Source organism: Colletotrichum jinshuiense, chromosome 9 (assembly GCF_051148585.1).
Source record: "Colletotrichum jinshuiense chromosome 9, complete sequence".
In the NCBI taxonomy this organism is placed as follows: domain Eukaryota; kingdom Fungi; phylum Ascomycota; class Sordariomycetes; order Glomerellales; family Glomerellaceae; genus Colletotrichum; species Colletotrichum jinshuiense.
In genome coordinates, this window is record NC_139316.1 from 2912195 (window position 1) to 2937935 (window position 25741).

Genomic DNA, 25741 nt, shown 5'->3' on the forward strand with positions numbered 1-25741 from the left:
ACTTTACCTCCCCCTCCTCTCAAGTCAACCGCCAGTTCCAGGAGACGCGGAATTGGCGGTGAAAGGAGCAGTCCGCTACCTAGTGTAACAAATAAATGGACTCAGTCTTCCAGACTGTGATCTTTCAGGTCATGAAGTGTGGTGTTGCGGCACTTGGCCAAAGCGCGATTAGAGGAGGTGCCGGGGCACCGCTTGCCGCCATGGGGTTCCTGGCATGGGATGGAACCATTTACGGGTCATATGAGAAGGGATTAGTGAGTGCAGAACCTTCTAAGAATAGGCGATGTACTGGGGTAGTTGCACGGCCGTGTGTGTGCACATGTATACAGAGGCACACGCGTGTCCAGGGACGCTGCCTAAGGGTTTCGAGATCCAACAAATGCAGTAGCGAATTTGAAATTTCTTAATATGTGTTCATCAATCGTCAACTATTTGGCTGGTACTGCTTGAAAATACGGCGCTCCCTTATATTGTCGCAGAAGCCCTTGTCAATTATGTCTTGTATGTGACAGGAACTCCTAGTAATATTTAGGGTGTGAGACCGTGTAAGCCCTTATTATTTCCTAAGCTTCGTGTGTACCTAACTAGGAACAGACAAGTCTTCTGCATCTTGCCGTACCGTCCTCGGCATCCAAGCCTTCGCCTTTGTCTATTTCTACTTAGCGTATTGGTACAGGTCTGATGGCGTAGCCCACTGTACCGCAGAATTTGTATTGGGGCTCCCCCATGGCGAATCAACTTGGGCTCTGATACCCTAAACAAAAATCTCTAAGGGAGCCAGATTTGCTACATAATATCCAACTATGCATTGGTTTCTAACCTTCTGCAAAGTCTAGTGTGCTGGAAAGGGACACATAATCGACGTGGCCATTCAAGTAAGAGATGTTCAATGTAGTGGAAAGGTTTTTGGAGACAAAAGTGGTTGGTTCTCTTTAAGAGGTGCACACTAAGGCACTTAGCAAAGGAATGCAAGACCGGATCGGACGAAGGTATATCAGCAACGCAGGAAAAGCAACTCAACCAGAGCACGTTTACACGTGTTCGGCCCTTAGAAATAAGCGATCGCCTATTGGCCTTGCCGTAAAAGGATCGTCCCAATCAATGTCTGTATCGTCGACGGTCTACATCGTAGAGTCTGTCCAGATAGCTGTAGCAATAAATTCCATTTTTACAACTTACGTACCACCTGGTTCTTAGGTCTAAGGAGGAGTCAGCAGTAATAACTGACTCTTACAGGCGACTAACAAATTGGCATAAAATCTCAACCTCCTGCTCACTCTGCTAATTTTGCTTGGACAAAGATACGGGGGGATTGAAACCAAATTCTGTGCGCCAGTTGTTGAGGCGCGAGACGTGTTTGATGGGGACGATGTAGTTAGTGTTTTTGTGTTAGTAGGGAGAGAGTTCGAGGGTGAATTGATTAGGGAGCCTGCTAGAGTATCAACTAGAGGGGAAGCCGAGCAATTATCTGGGGAACAATTCAGGGGGTCTAGACCCCCCGCTAGGATTCGTACTAGACGATTATGTGGCTCTGGTTGAAATAGATGAGGCAGATATAGTAGATGAGTAGGTAGATCATATTTTCTCCAAAGAGAGTTAGGGGTGGCGATAGATAAATCAGTTGAATTTGACGATAACGATGAACTGGAGGTGGTTGTTCAAACAACAGACACTGTTGGAATCACAGGTTACCCGTACGGGAAGTAGTCGAACGTAAACAAAGGGTCAAACTGGTACTGTATTCTGGTGGTTGTATGTCTGTGTAGAAGAGAAGTAGGTAGGTTGGCAGCAGCAGCAGTGGTGAAGATATCGCTGCTGGCAGCCCGGAGGTTGGATCTCCGGGTTCCGCTGCCGCGGCCGGCTGCTGCTGCTGGCCAGCTCCCTGTATTCTGGCTGAGTAATCCAACAGACACAATGGTTGACTTTTATTGCCAAGACAAGTTGGACGATGGCGATGAAGGCAATGAATAAGATGATGAACGTAATAGTTGTTGCTGTAGTCGAGGGTAGAATAATTCAGTTCCCGCATGTTACATAAGAAAAGTCACCTAGCCACCCCCCCTTTCACAAGGAGCGCCTATATTGGCAGGACAGGCTATTTTGCAGCAGCAGTCGGTAAAAGGTAACTACGATGAGCTTTGGATGCAGCTAGTTTGGCAAATAGTAACATTCAGCTCCTGTGTTGTAGGTAGGTAACGGAGCTCGAGGTCATGGTGTCTGTCGACATCGTAGCACCCGAGCTTTGAGTAGTACGGCTGATCGAGGGCTGTCACGCCTGTGAGAAACAGGCCCTGGCCAATAAGAAAACCGTTCAGAGGCACAAGGTTATACGTGGACGTCGGACGGACAAGAACCTTTGACGAACGCCGTCACCGCCCCTGTGGCTCCATACAACACTGAAATAGGTTGCTTTGTAGGGCTTGCTGGTTGGGGGCCTTTGACGAGGGGCTAAGCTAACATGAGCACCTTCCGTGTGGCGCAGTTTCAGTCTGTTGAACCAACCATCTTCTGAACCGGGTGCGGGTTCTGGGGCCTCGGCATTGAAATTACTTCCCGTTTTAACGAGGTCCATTGCCCCCGACTACGTGGAAACACGGATGTGCCAGGAAAATATTTAATTGGAGGGGACACATGACGATGTGCTTGCCAATGCACGGGTGGCTCCGTAAATGGACTGACGGCAAGGTCCGGTCCGGGAGGATTCTAACGTGGAGAGACTCGGGAAGTTTGCCGCCAAACCTTTGGGAATGATGCAACATGACATAGACGATATTTAGCGGCAAATTGAATTCCTGGTCTGGTGAAAACGCTCGGCTCTGGACGATTGCTCCCAAGGCCTTATGGTGGAGGCGAAGCTTCTGCATACCCCGCTGGGATAAGTCTCCTTGGCAAGGATATTGAAGGGCGAGCGCTCTGGACCAAATCTTGCTGGTAGAGCCGCAGAGATAGAAGTGGCGGGGGACTGGATGCTTCCTTTTGTCTTTATGCGAGGGTAAACAGGATGCGTCGGTGGTCATTTGGAGACGAGACTCAATGCTGCGAGCTTCTGGCCGAGCTGGATTATTTGTGGCTTACTTCGGTCCACCGTCGCCACATGAATATCGCCGATGGAAGTTTTGCAAGGTACTGGAAATGTGGAGGAATACCAAAAGACTTTTAAGCTCTATTCCATTACTGTCAAAAATATCTTGTTGAGAAGACGCGCCTTGTCCTCGTCCGTCCCTAGACCAAAGACGTGTTGTAATTTCGAGTTCTGCATTTGCATCTCCTGTTCATCTGTAGCAGACCGAAACGCCATCCTCTTCACCTGGGCATAGTATACAGACCCATCATCGGGGGCATCTTACCATCAAATGCGTCTCCGCTCACTAGGCGGCGAAGCGCTTCGCCCTGGCCTCCAACCTCGCCTTCTCGGCAGGGTCGATTGCGGCGCTGCGCCTGTTGTCGCCGCCGCCGCCACCTTGGCGGTCACTACCACCTTGACGACCACCAGGGCGTCCATTTCTGTTACCCCTGCCGCGGCGTCCACGGCCGTCGGTGCTCTGTCGCTTAGCATCCCGGTCAGGTTGGTCCTCAGTGCGCTCAGGACGGCCACGCTTGGGACGTCTCTCGGGGAGCGCAGAGTCTAGGACAGAAGTGCTGGCGGCGTCGAGACCGAATTTCTTGGCGCGCTCGGCCTTCCTCTTGGCCTCATCGTCCTCCTCAGTGATGCCGAAGCGCTTGGCTCGCTCAGCGCGCTTACGGGCCTCTTCTGAAGCGTCAGTTGCGTCAAGGTTGAGGGCGAAGTTCTCCTTCGGCGCAGCCTCTGCAGCTTCAGCGGGCTTCTCTTCGGCAGCTGTCTCAGCCTCGGGCGCGGCCTCGGGCGCGGCCTCGGGCGCGGTCTCGGTGGTGGGAGCGGCAGGTTCAGTTGCGGCGGGGGCAGGGGCCGGCGCAGACTCTTCGACGGCTGCAACGGGCTCTGCGACGGGCGCGGGGGCGTCGGGAGCCTTGGCAGGCGCGGGCTCGTCGTCACTGTAATCGATCTCGTCCTCCTCTGCGGTAGCTGCTACGGTTAGCTTGCGGTTGACAGAAGCGCGCGCGCGCATCTCAAGATTGATCGATATACCTGGCGCAGCCTCTTTATCGTTCTCCTTGAGGCGATTGACAAGGTCCAGCTTGTTGCCCGTGGCGGGAAGACCTCTCTCCTGGAGTAGCTTCTTGAGCTCGGGGACCTTCAACGAGCTGTAGTCGGTGGCCATATTCGCGATTGTGGATCGACTTATCGGGGGGGGCGAGTGATTATTGGATGTTATACGTGAAGTACGATGCGCCAAAGGTTGAGATAATGCGCAGTCGTCGAGTGGAAGATATTGATGACGGGAGGGAGTGGGAACTTGGAAGGCGGAAAGAAGGGGCTGCCGTAGATGGATCGTCGGGGTTATGACGATTTTTGAGGCGCGTCGTTGCTGGTTGGTTCGCAGGACGACAGCTGAGGTAGGTAGGTACCGTAACCTACCTCTGCAGCGCGCCTTCTGGTTGGAACGAACGAGGAACGTACTTGGCTGGTGCAGCTAAGCGAGAATGCAAGAGCACGGACCACTGTTCCTGCATTGAGCCAATTTGACCAGCTGCAACGAATCCGTTGACAGAACGTGCCATGAAAATGGCTGAGGAGGGGAGCTGACTTCAACTTGGTAGACCATTGGACAGTGTGCAGAGTTCGGCGCAGAAACGGGCGACAAAGAAATCCCAACGGTGTTTCCCTTTTGGGTGTTGTGTACACCAGGACGGTATGCTCTCTTCTGACGGCTTTGTTAGCACGTCGGGCAGTGAGTGACACTCGCTGAAACGGCGGGTGCATTCTTTCGGGTACACATCACATGCATAAATTGTCTCTTGAAGTCCCCGAGATATGCCTCCTCCTAGATAGCCAAACTGGCTCTCGCCATAAGGACCTGTCAGAGTTGAGCTGGATGTGGCTCGTTTGGCAGCCCTTATAGCGTAAGGTATCGTGCAAAGATGTCATCAAGTTCAAACCCCATTCGGCGCCAGCAATCATGATGCAAGTCCTGTTTGAATGACTGAGCAGAGCCGTTTAACAAGACGTTCATCTCCAGGCCTTTCTAGGTCATTTAGAGGCTGCGCGTCGTAACCGAGTCGAGCCATGCTACTACTCGTGTTAGTTGGATGACGTTGACTGGGTGTCAAGAACGCGGTGTAGCCCACTGCTAATCAACCTGATCGAGCTGCCTATTCCTCTGTCATTTGGAGGAGAGACAGTATAGGAGGCGCTATTTCTCTTGAACATCGCGAACAACTAAGAGCATGGCTGTGAATCAAACCCAGTTCGACATTGACGCGCGCCCTTCATGTGTCGAAAGCGTCAACGTGGCAGGAGGCTCTGTCCGACGTGCGCTGCGGTCGGTTGTCCGTCCATTGTCTTCAGACCACGTCGTCTCGAGCTTACGTATGCCGGGGCGGTGGCAGTTTTAACGGGAGGCTCCACTGACAAGACATGGAAGGTGTCGCTATTATATCAAAGTGGACGATGCAGTGTGCTGCTGCGTCGCACCACGGCCCGTGTGATGCAGCAGGCAGCAGGCAGCGGGCAGACCAGACGTGGCCAAGCCTGACCCGACACCAGGCTGCACATGTACCGTGTACATGCTCACCAACTAGTTGATTGATTCAGTGGCAGTGGCAGCGGAGGAAAGCACGTGCCAAACAGATGGCTTCCGCCCCCTCTGCTGGCCTTCTCTCCCTGTCCAGCTCATCCATTCAAGGGAAGGCACACAGGAGGAGGAAGCCCAATGAAACCTTGATAACCTAATAGGGTGTACGTACCGCCGCGGCCCACTGGGCGCAAACAGCAAAAGTGCTGCTACCCCGGATTCTAGCAGTTGCTCCACTAAATGGGCCTTTGGCAACCAAGTTGAATTGATTCCTCGTGCCTTTTCTGCTCCTTTTCTACCCCTTGTCACTTGTCGAGCTATCGTCGAGCTGAGAGCAAGCTCCTCTGCGCCATTTGCAAGCCTTACCCTTTGTATTCCAGACCTGCGGGCCCTGATATGGCCTAGATATTAGCTTGAATTAGGCTCGTCGGAGCCGATTGTTCGTGTTCGTCTTCCCTCTAGCCCTCCCGCATTTACCGCATCACGCCGCCACCTGCGTGTCGCCACGAAGACACTACGCCCGCCTTGCGACAACATCAGAACCGCCCACGATGACGCGCCGCATAGTAAGTCATACCCGTATCGATGATAGATGGGCCGCATGCTAACGAAGCCTCCCTACAGGTGCGGACGATAGTTCAGCTCACTGCGGTGACGCTGCTCACCTTCCTCGTCATCTTCTTCCTCGACCGCAACTTCCGAGTCCTCCCCAAATCGATGCACCATTACATGCCCCAGCACCACCACGGGTTGATAGTCACCGATATCACAGTAACGAGATGCTCGACTCTCAACGTCTTCTCTTCCTGCAAGATGGACACCGACAAGTGGCACCGGATCGAGAAGGACTTGTACCTTGGCAAGTCGTGGACGACGAGCGCATATGTCCATGTCGCACGCAAGAAGGAGGAGGAGCTTCTGTCAGAGGATAGGGTGGTTATGGATGTATCCGTCGGGAGACTCGATCCCACGACGGCTAAGAAGGGCGAGGAGGACGAGAGATGGGAGAGCCGACCGTACGGCTTGTGGGTCAAACGATCCTCGAACCAGAAGAATAGCGACTCCAAGAAGGCTGTAACAGGAATTGACGTGCTCTTTGGCGACGATGCGGTCGAGGCACGTGATGGCTGGGAGATTACCGGTACTCCCCTGCTGCTCCCGGTCGACAAGGCTATACCCGTCACACACATAACCCTCCGGAGGGGAAGCCAGAAGGAGCCCCATAAGCCGCAGCCACGGATACCCGAAAATGGCAGGTTCAAGATTGTGCAACTCGCCGATCTCCATCTCAGCACAGGCGTGGGGAAGTGCCGCGATGCCATGCCCGAGGGCTACAACGGCGGCATATGTGAAGCGGACCCCAGAACGCTCGACTTTGTCAGCAAAATCATCACCGAGGAGAAGCCCAACTTGGTCGTGCTCAGTGGAGATCAAGTCAATGGCGAAACTGCGCCTGATGCGCAGTCGGTAAGTAATGCTGTTCTGTTGGTCTGGGCTCGGGCTAACTGTGTCAGGCCATTTTCAAAATCGCCCAAATTCTTATCAAAATGAAGATTCCATATGTCTCCATATTTGGCAATCATGATGATGAGGGGTCACTCCCTCGCGCCGCCCAGATGCAAATTCTGGAGTCTTTGCCGTATTCGCTGGCCAAGGCTGGGCCAGAAGACATTGATGGCGTAGGCAACTACTACGTTGAGGTGCTTGCTAGAGGCAAGTCTGACCACTCGGCGCTTACACTCTACATGCTGGACTCTCACGCCTACTCGCCCGATGAGCGCAAATACCACGGTTATGATTGGATCAAGCAGAACCAAATCGACTGGTTCAAAAAGACCTCCACCAGCCTGAAAAAGGCGCACAAGGAATACAGCAAGGTCCACATGGACCTGGCCTTCATCCACATTCCCCTACCAGAATACAGAGATCAAGATCTTGCCATCAAGGGCGAGTGGAAGGAAGGTGTCACGGCGCCTAATTTCAACTCCGGATTTCGCGATGCACTGGTCGAGCAGGGCGTCGTCATGGTCAGCTGTGGACAGTAAGTTGTCTCTCCCTCCATGTGCCAAGAGTTACGCTAATGAGGTGCAGTGATCACGTGAACGACTATTGCTCTCTCTCCTTAGACACTGAACAGAAACCTGCACTTTGGATGTGCTACGCCGGCGGCGTAGGCTTTGGTGGTTATGCAGGATACGGTGGTTATCACCGCAGGATCCGTGTTTTCGAAGTAGACACCAACGAGGCTCGCATCACGACGTGGAAACGTGTGGAATGGGGCGACACGGAAAAGAGGATCGACGAACAGATGATTGTCGAAGCCGGCCGGCCGGCCAGCCTGAGATAAAAGAAGGCATGAGGAGCTCTTCCCATTGCCTCCATCCTTCTCTCTTACTTGAACTTTTCGAAAATGAAACACGGAAAAATGGAGTTTGGGCGGTTCATCGGTGTTTGGGTTTTGGTTCACCAACAAGTCATGAGGAGACTTTTAACAGGATTCATAGCATGTATTCCTTTGTGAAGCATCTGTAATGGGTTAGCATGGCAGGTGAGGACCTGAGACGGGGTAGTGGACGGTGCAACAATGTGTACATGGATCTTCGTAGAAGATGTAACGGCCGCTATGCTCATTCATTTACCGTCTTGCAGCTTGCTAGCGTAGATTCGTGGTGCTTTGTAGAGATGTGTTCGGTGACGGATGCTGGCTGCTGCGTAGATTGGCCGCCGGCGATCGTCATGACTGGTCAGCCATAAGACATCCTGGATGCTTCGGGCAGCATATGGCTAATATGCTTTTTCCACCTGAATCCAGCTAAGATTCGTACCCACTATATCCGCATCAGAGAGCCTTCGAATCTACGAGGCAGCGCACGTTGGGCGTGGGTAAAGATGGCCACTCATATTGACTCGATGCGACTGGGAGATATCATCAAACCCACATATTCGGCAGTTCGGTAGTGGAGCATCATCACTCGATCGACTGCCGTCTAGACTTTGGAGACGAAGGTTAGGTTTGGGTATGCAGCTTCACTGGGTAAGGCGATCAACCACGTGGGGCACCAGGCAGCACTTTGTAGACGCAACCACCAACCAGTTCGCTTTTCCCTGACAATCGACTTAAACTGCAAGATTATGTGCACAGGAAATGCTTCGTGGCACATGAAAACCTCAATTTCCAGGACATGATGTTGATCTATGAACAGACCTGGAGGCCTAATCTCTGCTCTGTAGACATCGGGGTCTCCATGTTGTCTGATTGCTTGCAGAATGATATTGTGCAAGTGATACGCGGGAGATTCAGAGATTCAGAGAACTGCTTCCAACTTATTCACTAAACTTTCGCCGTTCGTACCTGCCGTTCGTAAAAAGCTTTGCGCACTGTGGTCTGCCATATTTCCCCCTCTGGATACTCAGGTACCTTGTCATGCCGCGAATGATATTACCCTGAGGGCTAGTACCCAGTGTCTTTCCATGATGCACTTAAGGTTGGACCTGCTGCTGAAGTAGGGCTCGGCACGATGAGTTTGCAGGAACCAGGGTAAAGGAAGTTGAGGCTTAGAGTGACGCCTGCAGAAACAATCGACTTCGGGGTTAGCTTGTCTCATCTCTTAGCTTGGCATGTGGTTTCTTTCACGATGTCATCAATTAGACCAGTGAATAATTCGGGTCTTCATTGCTTTGGGGAGTACCCCAGATAAGGTTCAGACACCTGGAAATGAGACTGAAGAGAGGAGCATCACCTCTGGCTCGTAGCTAAGTTCCGCAATAGTGGGCTGCCCATGATTTAGCAATCGTTGGTTCAAAAATGTAGGCAACCATGAGAGAAAACACGGCAGCGGAAGTTTAATGGTACCATTGGGCCTCTCGCCCTACAACTTGACAGCCTCCCAAGATGAGCCAACTTTCGCAATGCTAGCAGTCACGTCTTATGCTACTGGACCTTCCCGTCCCCACCTCACGGGCACCCAAGCCTCCACATGTGCAGAGAACTGGTATGAACCTTCCTGTTGGAGGGAGGCCATCGCAGTAATTAGTGGCCATCGTCAGCTATAGGCTTTTAAATTTGAGACTGAGGAGGCCTTTTCGAGGTTTGTTGTTACGGACATTCTCTAACAGATACTGACCTTATAAAATCCATCTCTAGCCTCGCACCGACGACAACCATACATCTATTCTCCCAAACCATAATCTTACTGTCACCCATTCTTATCCCCCTATCTCAAGCATCGTCCTTAGTTTTCTGCGTTATACATTCCTCGGTGTCAGCTGGTCGGTCCATCCTAGCCTCCAAGGATGGTCCAGTACCCCCCCAAAGGCTTTCTCCGAAACATATGACTGATTCGATAAAGACAATACCTTTTTGCCTCCGTACAAATATTTTTTCTCTGTACTCTTCACTTTGAACACTATTGCCAACCGTTTTTTTCTGCCTACTCATTTTTGTTCACTCTTCTTCGCCTTTCCTCGTCCATCATCCCCCACCCTTATCCCTCGTCCAACGTTTATTCACGGGGCACAAGCAATGGAGACGGTAAGGCTCAACCATGCCGAGAGGGATACCGAAGAGGGTTTGAGTGAGGAGAGACTTATACAAAGCCTTCTTCAACTTGAAGCTGCGACCAAGGAAATCGGTACGGAACAAGACGATCAGAGTGCTGAGCAGGACGAGCAACAACAGCATCAGTCAAATATACAAGTGGTGCAGGAAGGGCAGGGGGGCCAGGACGACCAGAACGGAAAGAACGACCAGGACGGGCAGAACGACCAAGATGAACGACAGGGCGGGCAAGACTCTGAGATTCGCCGCATCTACGGCAAACCGCCAAATATCCCTGTCCTCCTGTTGTCTCAGGAGCAGTTTGAAGGGTTTCTTCGAGCCTCGCAAGCTCTCCAGGTGGAGAACCATGTTGCGCATAATACTTCTTCTGGCCATGTACTCGGGGCTGTGGACGATGAGCCTATCTTTTGGCATTACCAACAAGCAGGCCACGCAACCCAGATGTTCTTCCAGCAGCACGAGATGTTGCAGCCCCAGTTACCAGGACCTCCCAGAGCCCACGGAGCCAACACAAGGCCCCGGCGAGCTAGGCAGCGGGTTTCTTCTTTCTGGGAACAAACACTCCAGACCAACATTACTGCGCACGCCCAGCAACAATATTATCAAGGGCATGCTCATGATTCCCATCATGCCGCGTTCACTCCAAGCAGAACTATGGCTGATCCTGCATTCACTATGATGGGGTTCCAAGGCAGCAGGGCCCCTCAGAATGCATTTGTTTATCCCCAGACCGGTTTCTCTACAGGGTATCTTGATATGGAGATGCCAAACCTTACCTTGCCGCTTGCTGCAAATGGAGACATGGCGGGGATGTCTTATGTGGACCCAATGCTGCTCGTTCACGACGGAGGACAACATCATCAGGTGGACTTGGGAGGTAATGCGGATGCATCATGAACTATTATTCAACCTTCTTGAGATAGCCTTATGTGGGAGAATGATGGCGAGGTAGAGTTCGGCGCGAATAGTTCGGGGTTGAGGGCCAAAGCCACTTGCAACGATCCGACAAGAGTAGGCTCTGAAGGTGATAATATGTTTGTTACCTAGTTAGTGTGGTACTTCAGCAGAATGAAACTTGTGGAGAATTGGGGGATATTTGTCCCTGTAGATAAGGCGATTCATAGGTGCGAGGTGATCGTGAAACCTGGCTTCCAGGTCTCAAATTTGTTGAATGCCTCGTATATTCTCAAGTTGAAGGCATTTAGAAGGTCACTCATTACTTTGACATCGCATTGTGGCTTTTATTTGGTTATAAAAAATAACTTTCAAGATCTTGAATGGCCAACCATATGCTTTATAAGAGCCCAGAAGGAGGGCGCGGGGACGAAAGACGAATACGTTTGGTCGCCCAGATCCTGAACGGCCGTGCAACACGTGAAGCATGACTGTACGGCGGCAAGTAACTATGAAACATTCCTTTCTGGCGAAGCTGATTTGTAAGTATACAAGCGAGCTGTTCATACAATGGTCGTAGAGCTGCCAAAAGAGGTAGAATTATCGATGGAATCGGGATTATCACGGGGTTTGGAGGTTGATGGTTGATGTCTTCAAAGAGTTCTAGTTGGGACTTAGAAAGCCTGATAAACAAAGACACATAAGTGCACCGCGGTGCTCATAACAAAGAATCATTGATGAGACAGACCAAGGTTTGAAGTTGCATAGGTAGTCTCGATTCCCTTCATTGCAGGTCAAAACGTTCGAGGCGCATTGTTCCTGCTTAGTCATTCCGAGATAAATGAAAGCACAGGACTCCACAGTTCGGCATGCCAACCAGCCGCGGGGGAGGTGACGACATTTTCGCTGCAGGGTGAGCTGCCAGGTTCGATTTCTAAGCAGGAGCCCCGCGCACTTCCTGTCCCCATTCGCAGCTCGTGCAACAGAGGGGTCACACTGACGGAAGTATTTCCAATGCTATGCAACAGTGGCTTCCACGGGCCTTGCGGGGCTTCCAAAGCTTCCCCTCCCTTACCTATTATTAAGGTACGGCCTGCCTGGTCAGGGTCCATGGACAGACAGCTAGTCCCTGAGCCTGGTGGATTAGTATATAGTAGTAGCTGGAGCTGTGGCTTTATCAATTCATTCTTCCCTTACCGCCTTGACCTCGCGACATTGGCAAATCACCAACACTACAATACCGCAATTTATGACCTCACGCCTGGGACAACTGAGTAAACACATCTTCAACATGGCTGCCAAGACCAAGACCGATATCCACCTGTACACCACTGGCACCCCTAATGGTATCAAGGTGTCTATTCTGTTGGAGGAGCTCGGCCTAGACTACCAGGTTACCGCCATCGACATTTCCAAGAACACTCAGAAGGTTGCCAGATAAGAATAAACCACAAATGAGCAATGGGCATACGTACTGATGCATGTATTTATAGGAGCCTTGGTTCCTCGAGATCAACCCCAATGGGCGCATCCCGGCCTTGACCGACACGTTTGAGGACGGCAAGCAGATTCGTCTGTTTGAGTCCGGAAGCATCCTGCAGTACCTCGTCGACCGCTATGACAAAGACCACAAGGTCTCGTATCCGTATGGCTCGCGAGAGTACTGGGAGGTGAACAACTGGGTATGGCTGACCGGCACTTATTTTGGGATTCCCGTCGCTAACGGAATCTATAGCTTCACTGGCAGATGGGTGGCCTGGGTCCCATGCAGGGGTGAGTTTCCCACCGACGGAGCAGAAACGTAGAAATGCTAACAGTGCGCAGACAAGCCAACCACTTCAAGCGTGAGGACGCTCTCCTTTGAGCTAGAGTTGCACAACAAGAAACTGACATTTGCAGGCTACGCACCTGAGAAGATCCAGTACGGCATTGACCGCTATGTCAACGAGACACGCCGCCTGTACCGTACCATGGACACCCAAATCAAGGCTAACCCCCACGGCTACCTCGTCGGCGACCGTGTGACCATCGCCGACATTTCCAGCTGGGGCTGGGTTGCGGCCAGCAAGTGGGCGGGCATTGACCTCGACGAATTCCCTGCACTCAAGGCGTGGTTGTGGAAGCTGGTTGAGAGATCTGGGTTCGAGAAGGGCCGCCACATCCCCTCCCCTCACAAGGCCTTGGATATGCACTCCAAGACGGACGAGGAGCTGGACGCACAGGCCAAGGAAGCCTCGGCATGGATTCTCAAGGGCATGAAGGAGGATGCGGCGAAGAAATAAGGAAAAATATCATATAGGTGCCGGGATGATGAGGCTGCTGAGCAGATTATAAGTCCTGAGAATTCAATAAAGTTAAAGTATCAAGTCTGTTCGGTAGTGAGGCGAGTAAATGATCGCAACGACTTACTTGTAAATGTGGGATGTAACTGTGGAACAAAATTGGTAGACAGAGGAGTGGTCTGAATCGCGCAATCAGTCCACGGATTGCTTCTTGAGACAGGGATTCGCCCACATCATCAAGCTCCTATGAGCCGAAGAGGGTCGGTTAGCTCAGTTGGTTAGAGCGTGGTACTAATATATCATCTGATATGTTGAGTAATGCCAAGGCCGGGAGTTCAAGCCTCCCACTGATCACATTTTTTGCCTGTTTGACAGGCGAAGTGTTTTTGTGGTGGGTGTGCCTGACGGTCATTTTATTTACAAACCAAATTTTTTTTTTTGGACATTCCAACAGCTCGCGCCGATGCCTCGGGTCCGTGCCGAAGAATAATGAGAGCATGAAGAATCACGTGTGGCGCAAAGAGTGCCAGCTGGTGGCAGCCGGCTTGGAGGAAGCTCAGCTCGGTCCGTTTCTCGAAGCCAGGCACAGGTGTCCACGACCTCCGCAGTTGGTCTGAACTCGGTCCCATATAAAAGTTCCCTTCCCTTTCTTCGTCGCAACCCACTCCCGCCATCACACCACATCCTTTCCTTGCCGACATACCGATCGCCATTGCGCAGGATAACAAAATGTCGTGGAGAAACCAGGGCATCACAGGCTCTAACAACATTCCGTTGGGAAAGCGTCGCTTTGGCGGCGACGATGAGGAGGAGGAGCACGACACTCACAGTAATGGCAACGGCAACAGCAACGGCAACAGCGAGCTGAAGCGCGGCCGCAGTCCGGAGCCTCGTAAGTTCTATCATTCGGGTGCAAATGTCTATTTGAAGCCGACGCTGACATTTCAGGCACCGATGCCGATGGCCCTCGCCGTAGGAAGAAGAGAAACCGTTGGGGCGACGCGTCGGAGAACAAGGCTGCTGGCCTGATGGGCTTGACGACTGCCATCACGGCAAACATGACCGGCGAGCAGCTGGAGGCTTACACTCTCCATCTCCGCATCACGGAAATTAGCCAGAAGCTTCGTATCGACGACGTCGTCCCCGCGGATGGAGATAGGTATGTCGATCTTCCGTTCCAGCATCTCGCGCAAACCCTTTATTAACTAGCTTTGCTCTCAGATCCCCTTCTCCCCCTCCACAGTACGACAACCACGGTCGCCGTATCAACACTCGAGAATACCGCTACCGCAAGCGCCTCGAAGATGAGCGCCACAAGCTCATCGAAAAGGCGATGAAGACCATTCCTAACTACCACCCGCCACAGGACTACCGCAGGCCCACCAAGACCCAGGAGAAGGTCTACGTGCCTGTTAACGATTATCCAGAGATTAACTTCAGTATGATTGCTAACCCTCTAACCCTCCTAACCAAAATTCTTGTTTCCCTTGTTCCCTGCCTGGACTCTGGCCAAACATGTCATGCATCCTCCAGGTGTCTTGTCAGACCTGGCCTTGTTTGGAGATTGGGACCGTCATATTTGCTTCACACTTTTGATACGAATACTAACGCTTAGCTCTACTCGTAAAGTTGGCTTACTTATCGGACCTCGTGGCAACACTCTGAAGAAGATGGAGGGAGAATCCGGCGCCAAGATTGCCATTCGTGGCAAAGGCTCCGTCAAGGAGGGCAAGGGCCGATCGGACGCAGCTCACGCCAGCAATCAGGAAGAAGACCTCCACTGCCTCATTATGGCCGACACGGAGGAGAAGGTCAACAAGGCCAAGAAGCTCATCCACAACGTCATTGAGACGGTAGGCAGCACCTAACCATCGTCAGGACCAACACAAGCTAACTCTATTATCAACAGGCCGCTTCCATTCCCGAAGGACAGAACGAGCTCAAGCGTAACCAGCTTCGTGAGCTCGCTGCTCTTAACGGTACGCTCCGTGACGACGAGAACCAGGCGTGTCAGAACTGCGGTCAAATTGGCCATCGCAAGTACGACTGCCCTGAGCGACAAAACTACACTGCAAGCATCATTTGTCGTGTCTGCGGCAACGCTGGACACATGGCCAGAGATTGTCCCGACAGACAGAAGGGTGCTAGCTGGCGCAACGACGGTCCCGGCAGTGGCAGAGGCCCTGCTGGCCGCATCGGAAGCGGAGACGCCGTCGACCGCGAGTACGAGGTATCTTCATTTGATTCACCCAGCAGTTATGCAAGTGCTAACATCATCTATAGCAACTCATGCAAGAACTCGGCGGCGGCTCGTCCAGTGGTGCTGCCCCTGCACGCATCGAAGCTGGTCCTGGCTCCTACAACAATGGCCCCAGCGGTGATGCCAAACCCTGGCAGCGTGGCCCAACCGGCGGTCCTGCTCCTTGGCGCAGCCGTAACGAGCCGCGCGATGACCGCGACCGCGATGGTGGCGGCTCTGCTGCTCCGTGGGCCCGCGACCGCAACCGTCGCGACGATCACGGCGGCGGCGGCGGCGGCGACAGCTACTACGGCGGTGGCCAGGGCTATGGTGGCCAGCCTCCTGCAGCCCCAGCATCTGGCGCCGCTGCAGGTGCGGCTCCCTGGCACCAACCTCCGGGAACCCAGAACGGATATGGTGGCTACGGCGGCTATCCCGGATATGCCGCTCCTCCTGGCATGAGTGCACCTCCACCGAGCATGCCGCCTCCTCCTGGTGCTCCTGGTCTGGGAGCTCCTCCGGGCTTGGCTGGTGGTCTCAATGCACTTATCCAGCAGTACGCCGGTGCGCCCCCTCCGCCACCCTCCGACAACGCGCCTCCCCCGCCCCCTAGCGACCAGCCTCCCCCACCTCCCCCTGGAGCCTGATCTTGCATCTAGTACTTGGGCAGAAGACTAAACGACTAACATGGACAATGAACGGCACACATGCGCTGATTGCGTTGACAACTAATGATCAACTAACAACCAAGGATTCATTTCATGACTTCCAGGGTTGCACAAGTGTTCGCACCTGCCAATCGACGTATCCTTTGCAAAACTGCCCGTGGAGCCGTACGGGCATCGTTTAACTCTAAAGCAGAGACGAGAAACAACAGATAGCGTAAAGAATTTGTACAATAGATGGGTCGGACAGTGGGCACTAATCCATAGGATTCCTTTATGCGGGCTACGTAGCAAGAAGAAGTTCATCCTATCTCACGTAATTAAGTCCTTGACGTGAACTTGTTTGATATCCGAGAGCCCCAATGCATTGTTTCGGAGTCCACGGCGTGGCATGCCGTGTTCGTAGCGAGAGAGCTGCGCGATGAGTCTGGAAGTTGTACGATGATAGTCCAAGGATATTTCGAGAGTTACAATTGGGTTGTACATAAGCCAAGGCATAATTAGTCGATTGACTTCAGCGCCAGTCGCAAGCCCGCATGGCGACGTTGCATAAGTTCCCCGCATGAATGACATTCAGTTGCGCAGGCAAGTGGATTACAGGCCGCCGTTGGCGCTCTGGAATTGGGAGCTTGGGCCACCTCTTCGGCACAGCAGATGCTGCGCAGCTGTGTATCATCCCGTGCGTGGTAGGCCGCATTGTTCTGACATGACGCCTTCCCGAGGACGTTTCCACCTCCAGCCTCCTTCATACCACCTCTCTCTGTCGGCCGACAGCAACGTCGTCTTACCCACCTCCAACTCCCCCCAACTTCTCCCACGTTTCGTTCGTTTTCCCAGCCCACCGTCACCCTTTTTTGTGGGAGTGTTGGACCGTCCCCCATCTAAGTTGTATCACTATCTGTTATCGTCCCACCTTATCTGAGCTTCAGAATATCCCTCCACCCCTCCGCCGACCGAATCCCGGCGTTCTCCGCGGGCCCCATCAATGACCGAGTGAGACTAGAAGCTTTTCCCGCAGTCTTCCTCTGGTGTTCAATCTGCCTCGACCTCGTCCTACTTGCACTGAACCAACGACACACGCCAACCGACCTTCCGGACGACTCCCACAGCTATCGGCAGCGATGGCTGCCAAGAACCCCTTCGGGTTCACGACGGGCCCGGTCACCTTCTGGCTGATTGTCGTCTACGCCGCCTTCCTCATCCCACTTGTGTACATCCATGAATCCGTCCCCTCTATTCCCAGCAACACTCCATACCACGGTGTCAACTTGACCGAGGCGTGGCATGACTTGACAACTATCACCAAGCACTACCACCCCTACAACAGCCGTGCCAATGATGAGGTTGGCAACTATCTCTTGACAAGGATCGAGGAGATTCTGGATCGCAATGGGGTTGATTGGACGAAAGAGAAGGATGCTGGTGGTGTTGTTTGGCCCAAGGATGTTCAGTGAGTGCTTGCTGTGGCGTATGTCCCAATGCACCAAGAGAAGAATCGCTGACAGATGGGATGTTGTAGTGATACACCGGCCCCCGCGAGACAAGACACCCTTCGACGTGCTTCAACCGGCCCTGCGGTTACAGTATTCGACGACACGGTGTCAAATGTGACCTACATTGGCATACAAAAGCCCATTGGCACCAACCTGGGCGTCTCTCAGTCCACTGCTACTTATTTCGAGGGTACGAACAAGCTTGTGTATATTCGCGGCACGGAGGACGAGGATGGTGAGTGGTGGAATGGCAAGCGCGATACTCGAATCATTGGCAAGGGCGGCGTTCTTGTCAACGCCCACTACGACTCGTGAGTGTTTTTATGTCGCAAGTTTTACAATGTGTATTGACATATCGGCAGAGTTTCCACTGGCTACGGCGCAACCGACGATGGTATGGGCTGTGTAAGCATTCTTCAAATGCTGAACTACTACACCACTCCTGGGCAGCAGCCCAAGCGCGGGGTTGTTCTTCTGCTCAACAATGGTGAAGAAGACGGTCTATATGGGGCTCACGCTTACCACTATAGCCCTCTCTATTACTTCACCACCTCATTCGTGAATCTCGAGGGCGCGGGCGCTGGCGGAAGAGCCATCCTGTTCCGAACAACCGATTTGGAAGTGTCCAAGGCTTACACACACGCCCCTCACCCCTTTGGCTCCGTCGTTGCGGCAGACGGATTCAAACTCGGCGCTATTAAAAGTGAGACTGACTACAAAGTGTGGGTTGAAAACTTCGGCATGCGTGGCCTGGATATTGCCTTCTACCGCCCCCGGGCGCGGTACCACACTAATCAGGATGACACCCGCCATACGTCGCAAGAAAGCCTGTGGCACATGTTGTCCAATTCCCTGGCAGCGGTCGAGTCCCTTCAGAAAGACACAAGCACATTTACCGGCAAGCGTAATGATGGAGACAAGCAGAAAGTGTCTAGCGGCTCTGGGACTAACGGTGTTTGGTTCGATATGTTCGGGCAAGGATTCGCTGTACTAGAGCTCAGAGGTCTCTTCGCCTGGACCTTGACTCTACTTATTGTATCACCACTGATTCTTGTTTTGGTCACCTACATCCTTGCCAGACAAGACAAGTACTATTTCTTCTCGGGTAAGGTCAGGCTCCACGAGGATGATGAGCCAGTTTCTCTCGGGGGCTGGAAGGGTCTTTGCCGCTTCCCATTCGCCTTGATTTTTGCAGGCGCGGGCACGATTGCCTCGGGCTTGCTCGTCCGCAAGATCAATCCTCACATTGTTTACAGCAGCATCTATGCAACGTAAGTCTCAAGTCCACTTCCGATATGGATTGCAAAAAGACACCGGTCAGCTGACTACGATAGATGGGCAATGACTCTGTCATTGTTCTTCGTTATCTTCTGGACAATTTCCAGAGGTGCGAGCGCTGTTAGGCCTAGCGCACTTCAACGTGGTTATGCCCATATTTGGCTATTCCTCATCAGCTGGGCTATCCTGGTTTTCGTCACGACCGCTGCTGATAGGCTCAAGATTGCTTCAGGCTACCCCTTTGCTTTCTTCCATTCCGCCGTCTTCGTGTCAACACTCATAAGCCTGTGCGACCTGTTTGCGCTCCCACCCAAGAAGGACTTCGTTCAACACGCCCACGACGACCAACAAGTCAGGGATAACATTTCTGAAGTTCCAAACTCTGATGCACTGATCTCACCTCATCCGGACGAAGAAGTCGATGCTGCGGAAGAGCCCACTGAAACAACGCCACTTAGAAGTGGCGAGAATGGAAGTGGAAATAACGGCACCATTCGAACGACATTTGCAACGACCTACAGACGTTCTATCTCGGCCATCATGAGCAACCATGATAACGAAGAAGAAACAAAGGAAGCTTCACAGCCGTTTGAAAACGAGCAGCAATGGTCCACGAAGCTTCCCTCATGGACTTGGTTCCTCCAACTCCTCTTACTTGCCCCGATCACCATCATCATCTTCCTTCAAATTGCTCTTTTCGCCCTTTCTGCAATTCAGTCAGCCAGCGCTGACGGCGGGGATTCTCTGCTAGTCTACCTTGGGATAGCGGTTTTCAGCATCGCCGTCCTCCTGCCGATCACTCCCTTCATTCACCGGGCAACCTTCTACTTGCCCCTTTTCTTGCTCCTCGTGCTCATTGTCAGTCTCATTTACAACCTGGTCGCCTTCCCATTCTCTGCCAGTAATCGCTACAAGGTTTACTTCCAGCATGATCTCAACCTGGATAACGCCACCTCTCATGTGAAAATCACTGGTATAGAAGAGTATGCGCGGAAGATTATCGCAGAGTTACCTTCAGCAGCCGGAAAAGACGTCGTTTGCGTTCCTAGCCGTAGGGGTTTGCTCTCTGAATGCAGCTATGATGGCTCATCCGTGCTACCAAAGCTTACAAGTAGCCTTCTCGCCGACTTTTCGAAGGACAAGTACGCCAGTCTCGTAACGGTCAACGTCAGTGTATCAAACTCGAGCAATAAAGCTACGTTGCACATAGATGCTGAGGAGTCGAAGGCGTGTGTGGTGGCCTTGAGTAGACCACCTTCAGCCGTCAGTATTCGAGGAAGCGCTGGTGTCGACCCAATTTTTAGCCAAGCTCTCGAAAACGGTGTGGACTACATTCAACTTTGGCGCAGGGACTGGTCGAAGCCTTGGGTAGTGGATGTTGAATGGAGCGATCCGACGATCTTATCACCCAAAGGGCCAGTCGCGTCTGACAAACCATCTTCCGAAGCAACAAATGAAGAACTGCGGGTCCGTGAGCTAGCACAGCCCCGGGGACAGATCTGGTGCGATTGGAGCGACGCCAACGTCTTGGGCACGATTCCCGCTTTTGACGAGGCCGTGCAATTCGCTCCTGACTGGGTTGCCATTACCAAGGTTGCCGTTGGCCTCGTCCGCGGCAGCAAGGTTTTCTAGGCACTTGTGATTTTCCATTGCTGGCTGGCATATGAGTCCTGATACAGTCTGATAAATTCGAGATTGCTTCCCAAGCCATTGAGTAACAGCACATTACAGGCGGGGACATAAAGACCGTGGTCAGCAAAGAGAGACTGGATGAAGAATACCTCAGGTTTGTGGATTCGCCTTTTCATATCTGTGCTTGCAGTTGCAGCAGGAGGGGCGACACCGTTGTTCATTGAGTGGCGTTTTTTTGTATGGTTGCATTCACTTTGTATTGTTTTAACCTAGCATCCGATCATCAAGAGACGCGGCATCATCACTAATGGAGAGTTACTGACGATGGTTGGTTGAGAGCATGGGTAACTAGCATCAATTGAATGTGTTTTCCATAAAATAGTAGCCTCCATGCGTGCGAAAACGGATCTTGTCGTCAAGCCTTGTTTCCATGATGTAATTTATTTTATTCTTTTGATGACCAAGGCTCGGGGGAGAAAGGGGTATCTAGTATCTTGGTTGCCAAGTCAGCTTATTGAATCAAGGCGTCTCGCTTCACGGCACGCACTTACTCAAGTCTTCGTCTTATCATTATGCGGCCAACAGACAGCACCCACTTGCCTACCACTAGTAGTAGGATTTCTCTGATAGCTTTAATTTGAAGTTTGTAAGCCTCACTGCTGCATCCTGTCGCCCTCTCCGCTACCCTCTTTCTCCTGCTCGTGATATTTCTCTAGAAACTGCCTCATCTTGGCCCACAACTCTGCCTCCATATCGCGCTCAACCTTGTTGTTGCGACTGTTGAGCCATCCTACGTCGAGGTTTCCAATGGTGCCTACACCGTTGGGTTCCAGGGACGGCCTGGCGACGATCTTTGCATCCTCGTTCATGACGACCTGGCGGCCCTTTTCTGCGTCGTTGCGGAGCTTGATGATACCCGCCTCCTCGAGACCCATAATCTGACGCTTCATGTGGACGTCCACGGTGTGTAGTGTAGAAAGCAAGGAGTCCATGGATGACTTGAAAGTTTGCTTTTGTTGCTCTGGGGTGACGTCGGAAGCTTGCTTGGCGCCGAGGGCGGACATGGCGGATGAGGTGTGGTGCATTAGCTGAACTATGTTTGTGTCGATTTCACAAAGTTGTTTGACGCGTTCTTCGAGGGTGAAAGGCTCTGGCTCGTTGGCGGAGCCGGCCATTGTTGAGTCGGCCATTGTTGTCGTGAAAATTCTTGTAATTGTTGTCTCCAAACTATGAGTCAGGGAATGACTCCGGGAATCGGATTTAAGGAAATGGTTACGGGAGCCAGAGGCTTTGGGGAGGGCTAGGATCGAGGAGTGAAATCTGAGCGATGATGAGAGGTTGAGTGAGAGGCCTGGACAAGTGATGAGCTTGCGCTGTGTGAGGTGAGCGCACAAGGTACAAGCTGTGAGGTACCGCGTCTTGGGGGGAGGAAAGTGGGACCGACCGTGGAAGAGGTTGAAGCTCCCTTCTGATGATTGGGGCCTCGAACACCGCACTACTCTAAACACGGCTAGCGCAGACTCTCTGGATATTTTCCGCTGCCAACCTTCTCTTTCCACCTTGCAGCCTTGCAGGGGACTGACCGAGCCTCACTCATCGGGCAGGACGCGACGCAAGACTTTCATCGAACTCATCATCAACTTGGGGCCAAATCAACAAGGCGCTATTGGTCTCACCCGCTGAAGCAGGCTACCTTCGCTCTTTCGTTTCATTCCAGCTTCTCTTCCATCCAACCCTCGGTTCAGCTTGGCGCCTCTCACCACACGTCTCGTCTCGCCCGACGACCCACGACTATGGACCATCAGTCATAAGGGTACAAGAATCGGAGACAACATATAAAAAAAATATTCTCGCATATATACAGCGCAAATAATCGAAAATGTCGGGAAACCCAGGCCAACCTGGTGCTAGCACCACCCCAGGCGCTCCTGGCGCCCCTGGCGCGTCAGGGTCCTTCTCACAACAGCCTGCGACGACACCCGGTGCGCCTGCCCCCGTGGCCTCGACGCCCGCCCCAGCTCCGACGGCGACACCGGCACCCGCTCCGGCACCTGCCACTGCACCCATGTCGAATCAGAACTTGAATCAAATCGTGAGTACCTGTTCATTACCATCACTGTCTCATGCGCGCTATTGGAAGTGGTGGAGGCGGCTTTGAGGTCTCCTGCTGGATGTCAGTGTTGTATTCACTTTGAATACACGCTAGGGCGGTGTGATAGCAGGTGGAGATGGACAAGCGTCCTGAGGCAAATGACGGAGGTGAGGGTAACTCGGGCTTCCAGTGAATGTGTTCAGCTTTGGAAGATTTGGATGAGCCGCGATCTGAGATGGAGCTGCTGATCACCTACCTTTTGCCCTGGTTCTTTCGGACTTCCGTCAACGTCTACCCATTTATCGTTGAAACAAGTCAATGGTTTCTACATACCACCCCACCATCTTACAATGTCTGGCGATGCCGAGCCCCATTCAAGGAGATGGGAAATACGGACTGTGCAGATTGACTTATGTGCTCTCATTGTTTTTGATTAGTGATGCTGACTACATGTCTAGGTTACGGATTATCTGCTTAAACGCGGGTACACTCGAACCGAGACCATCTTCCGTCAGGAGTCATCACACCTTGGGCCTGACGGCAGGCCCATTCACAACAAGGTGGACGACTTGGGTCCTAGGAAGTATCTGAAAGCATTCAACCTGCTACGCGAATGGGTCGAGAACAACCTAGACATCTACAAGGCAAGCGTTTCAACTCCCTAGTCCGCTCAAGTCTCGCTAACACCCTCCAGTTCGAGCTGAACAAGCTTTTGTGGCCCGTATTCGTGTACTCGTGGCTGGAACTTGTCACGCAAAACTATTCCGAGGACGCCAAGAACCTCCTCGCCGCCCTCAAGCCCTATTTTGAGAATGTACACGCCGATGATCTCAAGACCTTCTCCACCATCACCCTCGCCTTGCATGCCAAGGAGAACCCTACAACCAAGCTGTACCGCGAGAACAAGTACCGCGTTCCCCTGAACCAACACATCAGCGGCAACCTGTTCCACTTCCTCGAGCGCGAGCGGGACAATGGAGGTTCCGTTATCACTTATATCCTGCAGACTTTCTGCCAGTTGGACTCGACTGCCCGCGGACCTATTGAACCCTTCAGCTTCGAGGCCATTTACCGCCGAAGTCAGAACCTTGACATTGACGAGGTCGACCTGCAAGAGGGTATCCCCGGGGTCTTTACCGGTATCTCGAACAGAGATCTGCTTGACAAGAGCATGCCCCTCAAGTTGGGTCCTCTGCCCATGGAGGAGGACCTTCGCGAAGATGTCAGAGCCGAACTCCAGGACGAGGATCAAATCAACCCACCAGCAGAAGGCAGACCTACGTTGGTTGACGAGTTCGACCGGAAGATCAAGCGTGAAGAGAGCGCAGATGGCCCCACAAGAGCCGACCTGCCTCTCCCGCCATCTCGCGCCCGAGATGTTGTTATGGAGATGCAGAAGGTTAGAGAAAATCGCGATCGTTTCAAGATCGAGGGTCGCACCGGCGGCGTTGGCGTCCCCGTCAGCGCGTGCATGTTTACTTTCCACAACTCTCTTGGAAGGTAAGTTGAAGCGCTGAACCTTGGCTGTGCTTGGCTAACAAAGGTAGTGTTTCATGCATGGACTTCTCCAACGACCACGAACTAGTTGCTGTTGGCACTACAGACTCCTACATCCGCGTTTGGCACCTTGAAGGCAAGCCCTTGAAGTCGAAGCGAGCCGACGAGAAGGACTTCAAGTTCAACAACCGCAAGCTCATCGGCCACTCAGCCCAAGTTTTCTCTGTCTCCTTCTCCGATGCCATCGCCAAACTCGACCATGCGCCATTCGGCGACGAAGGAAAAGGCGAGGCGCCCATCGAGACCAGCTCGAAGCTGTTGCTGTCTTGCTCTGCCGACGGTACCGTCCGAATCTGGTCTTTGGACATCTGGGCCTGCGTTTGCGTCTACAAGGGTCACGATGGTCCCGTTTTGAGAGCTGAATGGGGACCCCATGGCCACTACTTCCTGACCGGTGGCTGGGACAAGACGGCCCGTGTTTGGATGCAGGATCACGCTTCTGCTCAGCGCATTCTCGTTGGGCACGACTCGAGCATATCAGCAGTTGCCTGGCACCCAAATGGCACCTATGTCTTCTCTGCTTCCGACGAGACGGATAAATCGGTTCGCATGTGGTCCGTTATCACCGGCCAATGTGTCCGCGTCTTCACCGGCCATACAGACTACATCTCCACTATTGAGTGCGCGCCAAATGGCAAGATCTTAGCGACTGCCGATAACAGTGGAAACATTTTCTTCTGGGATATCCAAAAGGGTACGCGCATCAAGCGGTCGCGCGGTCACGGTAAAGGCGGCATCTGGTCCATGAGCTTCAGCGTCGAGTCCAACGTGCTGGTATCGGGTGGTCAAGACGGCACAGTGCGCGTCTGGGACGTCGACCTCCCTGCTGAAGGCCACAAGGTCGTACAGCAACAGCAGGGAGCGGCGCCTGCGCAAGAAGGAGGCGACACGATCGTTGCTGCTGCGGGACAGACTGAACGGCCGAACGCAAGCGGCCAAGGACCTGCCAGCGGTAGCTCCAACGCTCCCAGCGGCGGTAAGAAGAAGGGCAAGGAGGTGATGATCACACCCGACCAGATCAGCGCGTTTCCAACCAAGAAGACGCCGGTCATGAAGGTGCAGTTCACGCGCATGAACCTGATTGTGGCCGGTGGTTGCTACGATCCCGATCGCTAAACGAGGATAAATTTACCCGCAGAATGATATTATATCGGCGGTTCGAATTAGATTGCTTTCATCCAGAGTTTGGCGTTGGGGTCGCGGCGGTCGAGTCGACGAAACATGGCTTTAGTAGGGTAATCGAGGCTGAGACAGCTACACCGTTGAGCTGCCGGCTTATGTAAATCAAACAATGTAGCAAATATCTCAAGCTGTTCTTGGTAAAGCGAAAAAATGCGGGACCAATCATGCCCCAAGGCTGGTCAAAGTAGGTGCAAGCCAGCATACCCTCAGAAATACAT

General features: G+C 52.7%; 6 protein-coding genes across 6 annotated transcripts; 4 read left to right on the plus strand and 2 right to left on the minus strand.

Annotated features, from left to right (window-relative positions):
• Window positions 1-3368: 3368 nt before the first annotated feature.
• Window positions 3369-4238, minus strand: EsH8_IX_000770 (SAP domain-containing protein; the record flags this gene model as incomplete). Its single annotated transcript, XM_083267106.1, has 2 exons — window positions 3369-4042; window positions 4106-4238. The coding sequence occupies 2 exons, from the start codon at window positions 4236-4238 to the stop codon at window positions 3369-3371; spliced, it is 807 nt and encodes a 268-aa protein (XP_083130671.1).
• A 1964-nt stretch (window positions 4239-6202) lies between these two features.
• EsH8_IX_000771 (Metallo-dependent phosphatase-like protein) lies at window positions 6203-7998 on the plus strand (the record flags this gene model as incomplete). The annotated part of the gene is made up of 4 exons (XM_083267107.1): window positions 6203-6217; window positions 6276-7118; window positions 7166-7692; window positions 7743-7998. 4 exons carry the CDS (start codon window positions 6203-6205, stop codon window positions 7996-7998), a joined length of 1641 nt encoding a protein of 546 aa, XP_083130672.1.
• Window positions 7999-12352: 4354 nt separating this feature from the next.
• On the plus strand, window positions 12353-13385 carry EsH8_IX_000772 (glutathione S-transferase; the record flags this gene model as incomplete). The annotated part of the gene is made up of 5 exons (XM_083267108.1): window positions 12353-12532; window positions 12597-12785; window positions 12839-12876; window positions 12928-12947; window positions 13003-13385. The coding sequence occupies 5 exons, from the start codon at window positions 12353-12355 to the stop codon at window positions 13383-13385; spliced, it is 810 nt and encodes a 269-aa protein (XP_083130673.1).
• A 4025-nt stretch (window positions 13386-17410) lies between these two features.
• EsH8_IX_000773 (M28 family metallopeptidase) lies at window positions 17411-20692 on the plus strand (the record flags this gene model as incomplete). The annotated part of the gene is made up of 4 exons (XM_083267109.1): window positions 17411-17739; window positions 17809-18093; window positions 18145-19053; window positions 19117-20692. 4 exons carry the CDS (start codon window positions 17411-17413, stop codon window positions 20690-20692), a joined length of 3099 nt encoding a protein of 1032 aa, XP_083130674.1.
• Window positions 20693-21345: 653 nt separating this feature from the next.
• Window positions 21346-21882, minus strand: EsH8_IX_000774 (mediator complex, subunit Med11; the record flags this gene model as incomplete). The annotated part of the gene is made up of 1 exon (XM_083267110.1): window positions 21346-21882. The coding sequence occupies one exon, from the start codon at window positions 21880-21882 to the stop codon at window positions 21346-21348; it is 537 nt and encodes a 178-aa protein (XP_083130675.1).
• A 689-nt stretch (window positions 21883-22571) lies between these two features.
• EsH8_IX_000775 (WD40-repeat-containing domain protein) lies at window positions 22572-25457 on the plus strand (the record flags this gene model as incomplete). The annotated part of the gene is made up of 4 exons (XM_083267111.1): window positions 22572-22784; window positions 23243-23428; window positions 23479-24284; window positions 24332-25457. 4 exons carry the CDS (start codon window positions 22572-22574, stop codon window positions 25455-25457), a joined length of 2331 nt encoding a protein of 776 aa, XP_083130676.1.
• Window positions 25458-25741: the final 284 nt, after the last annotated feature.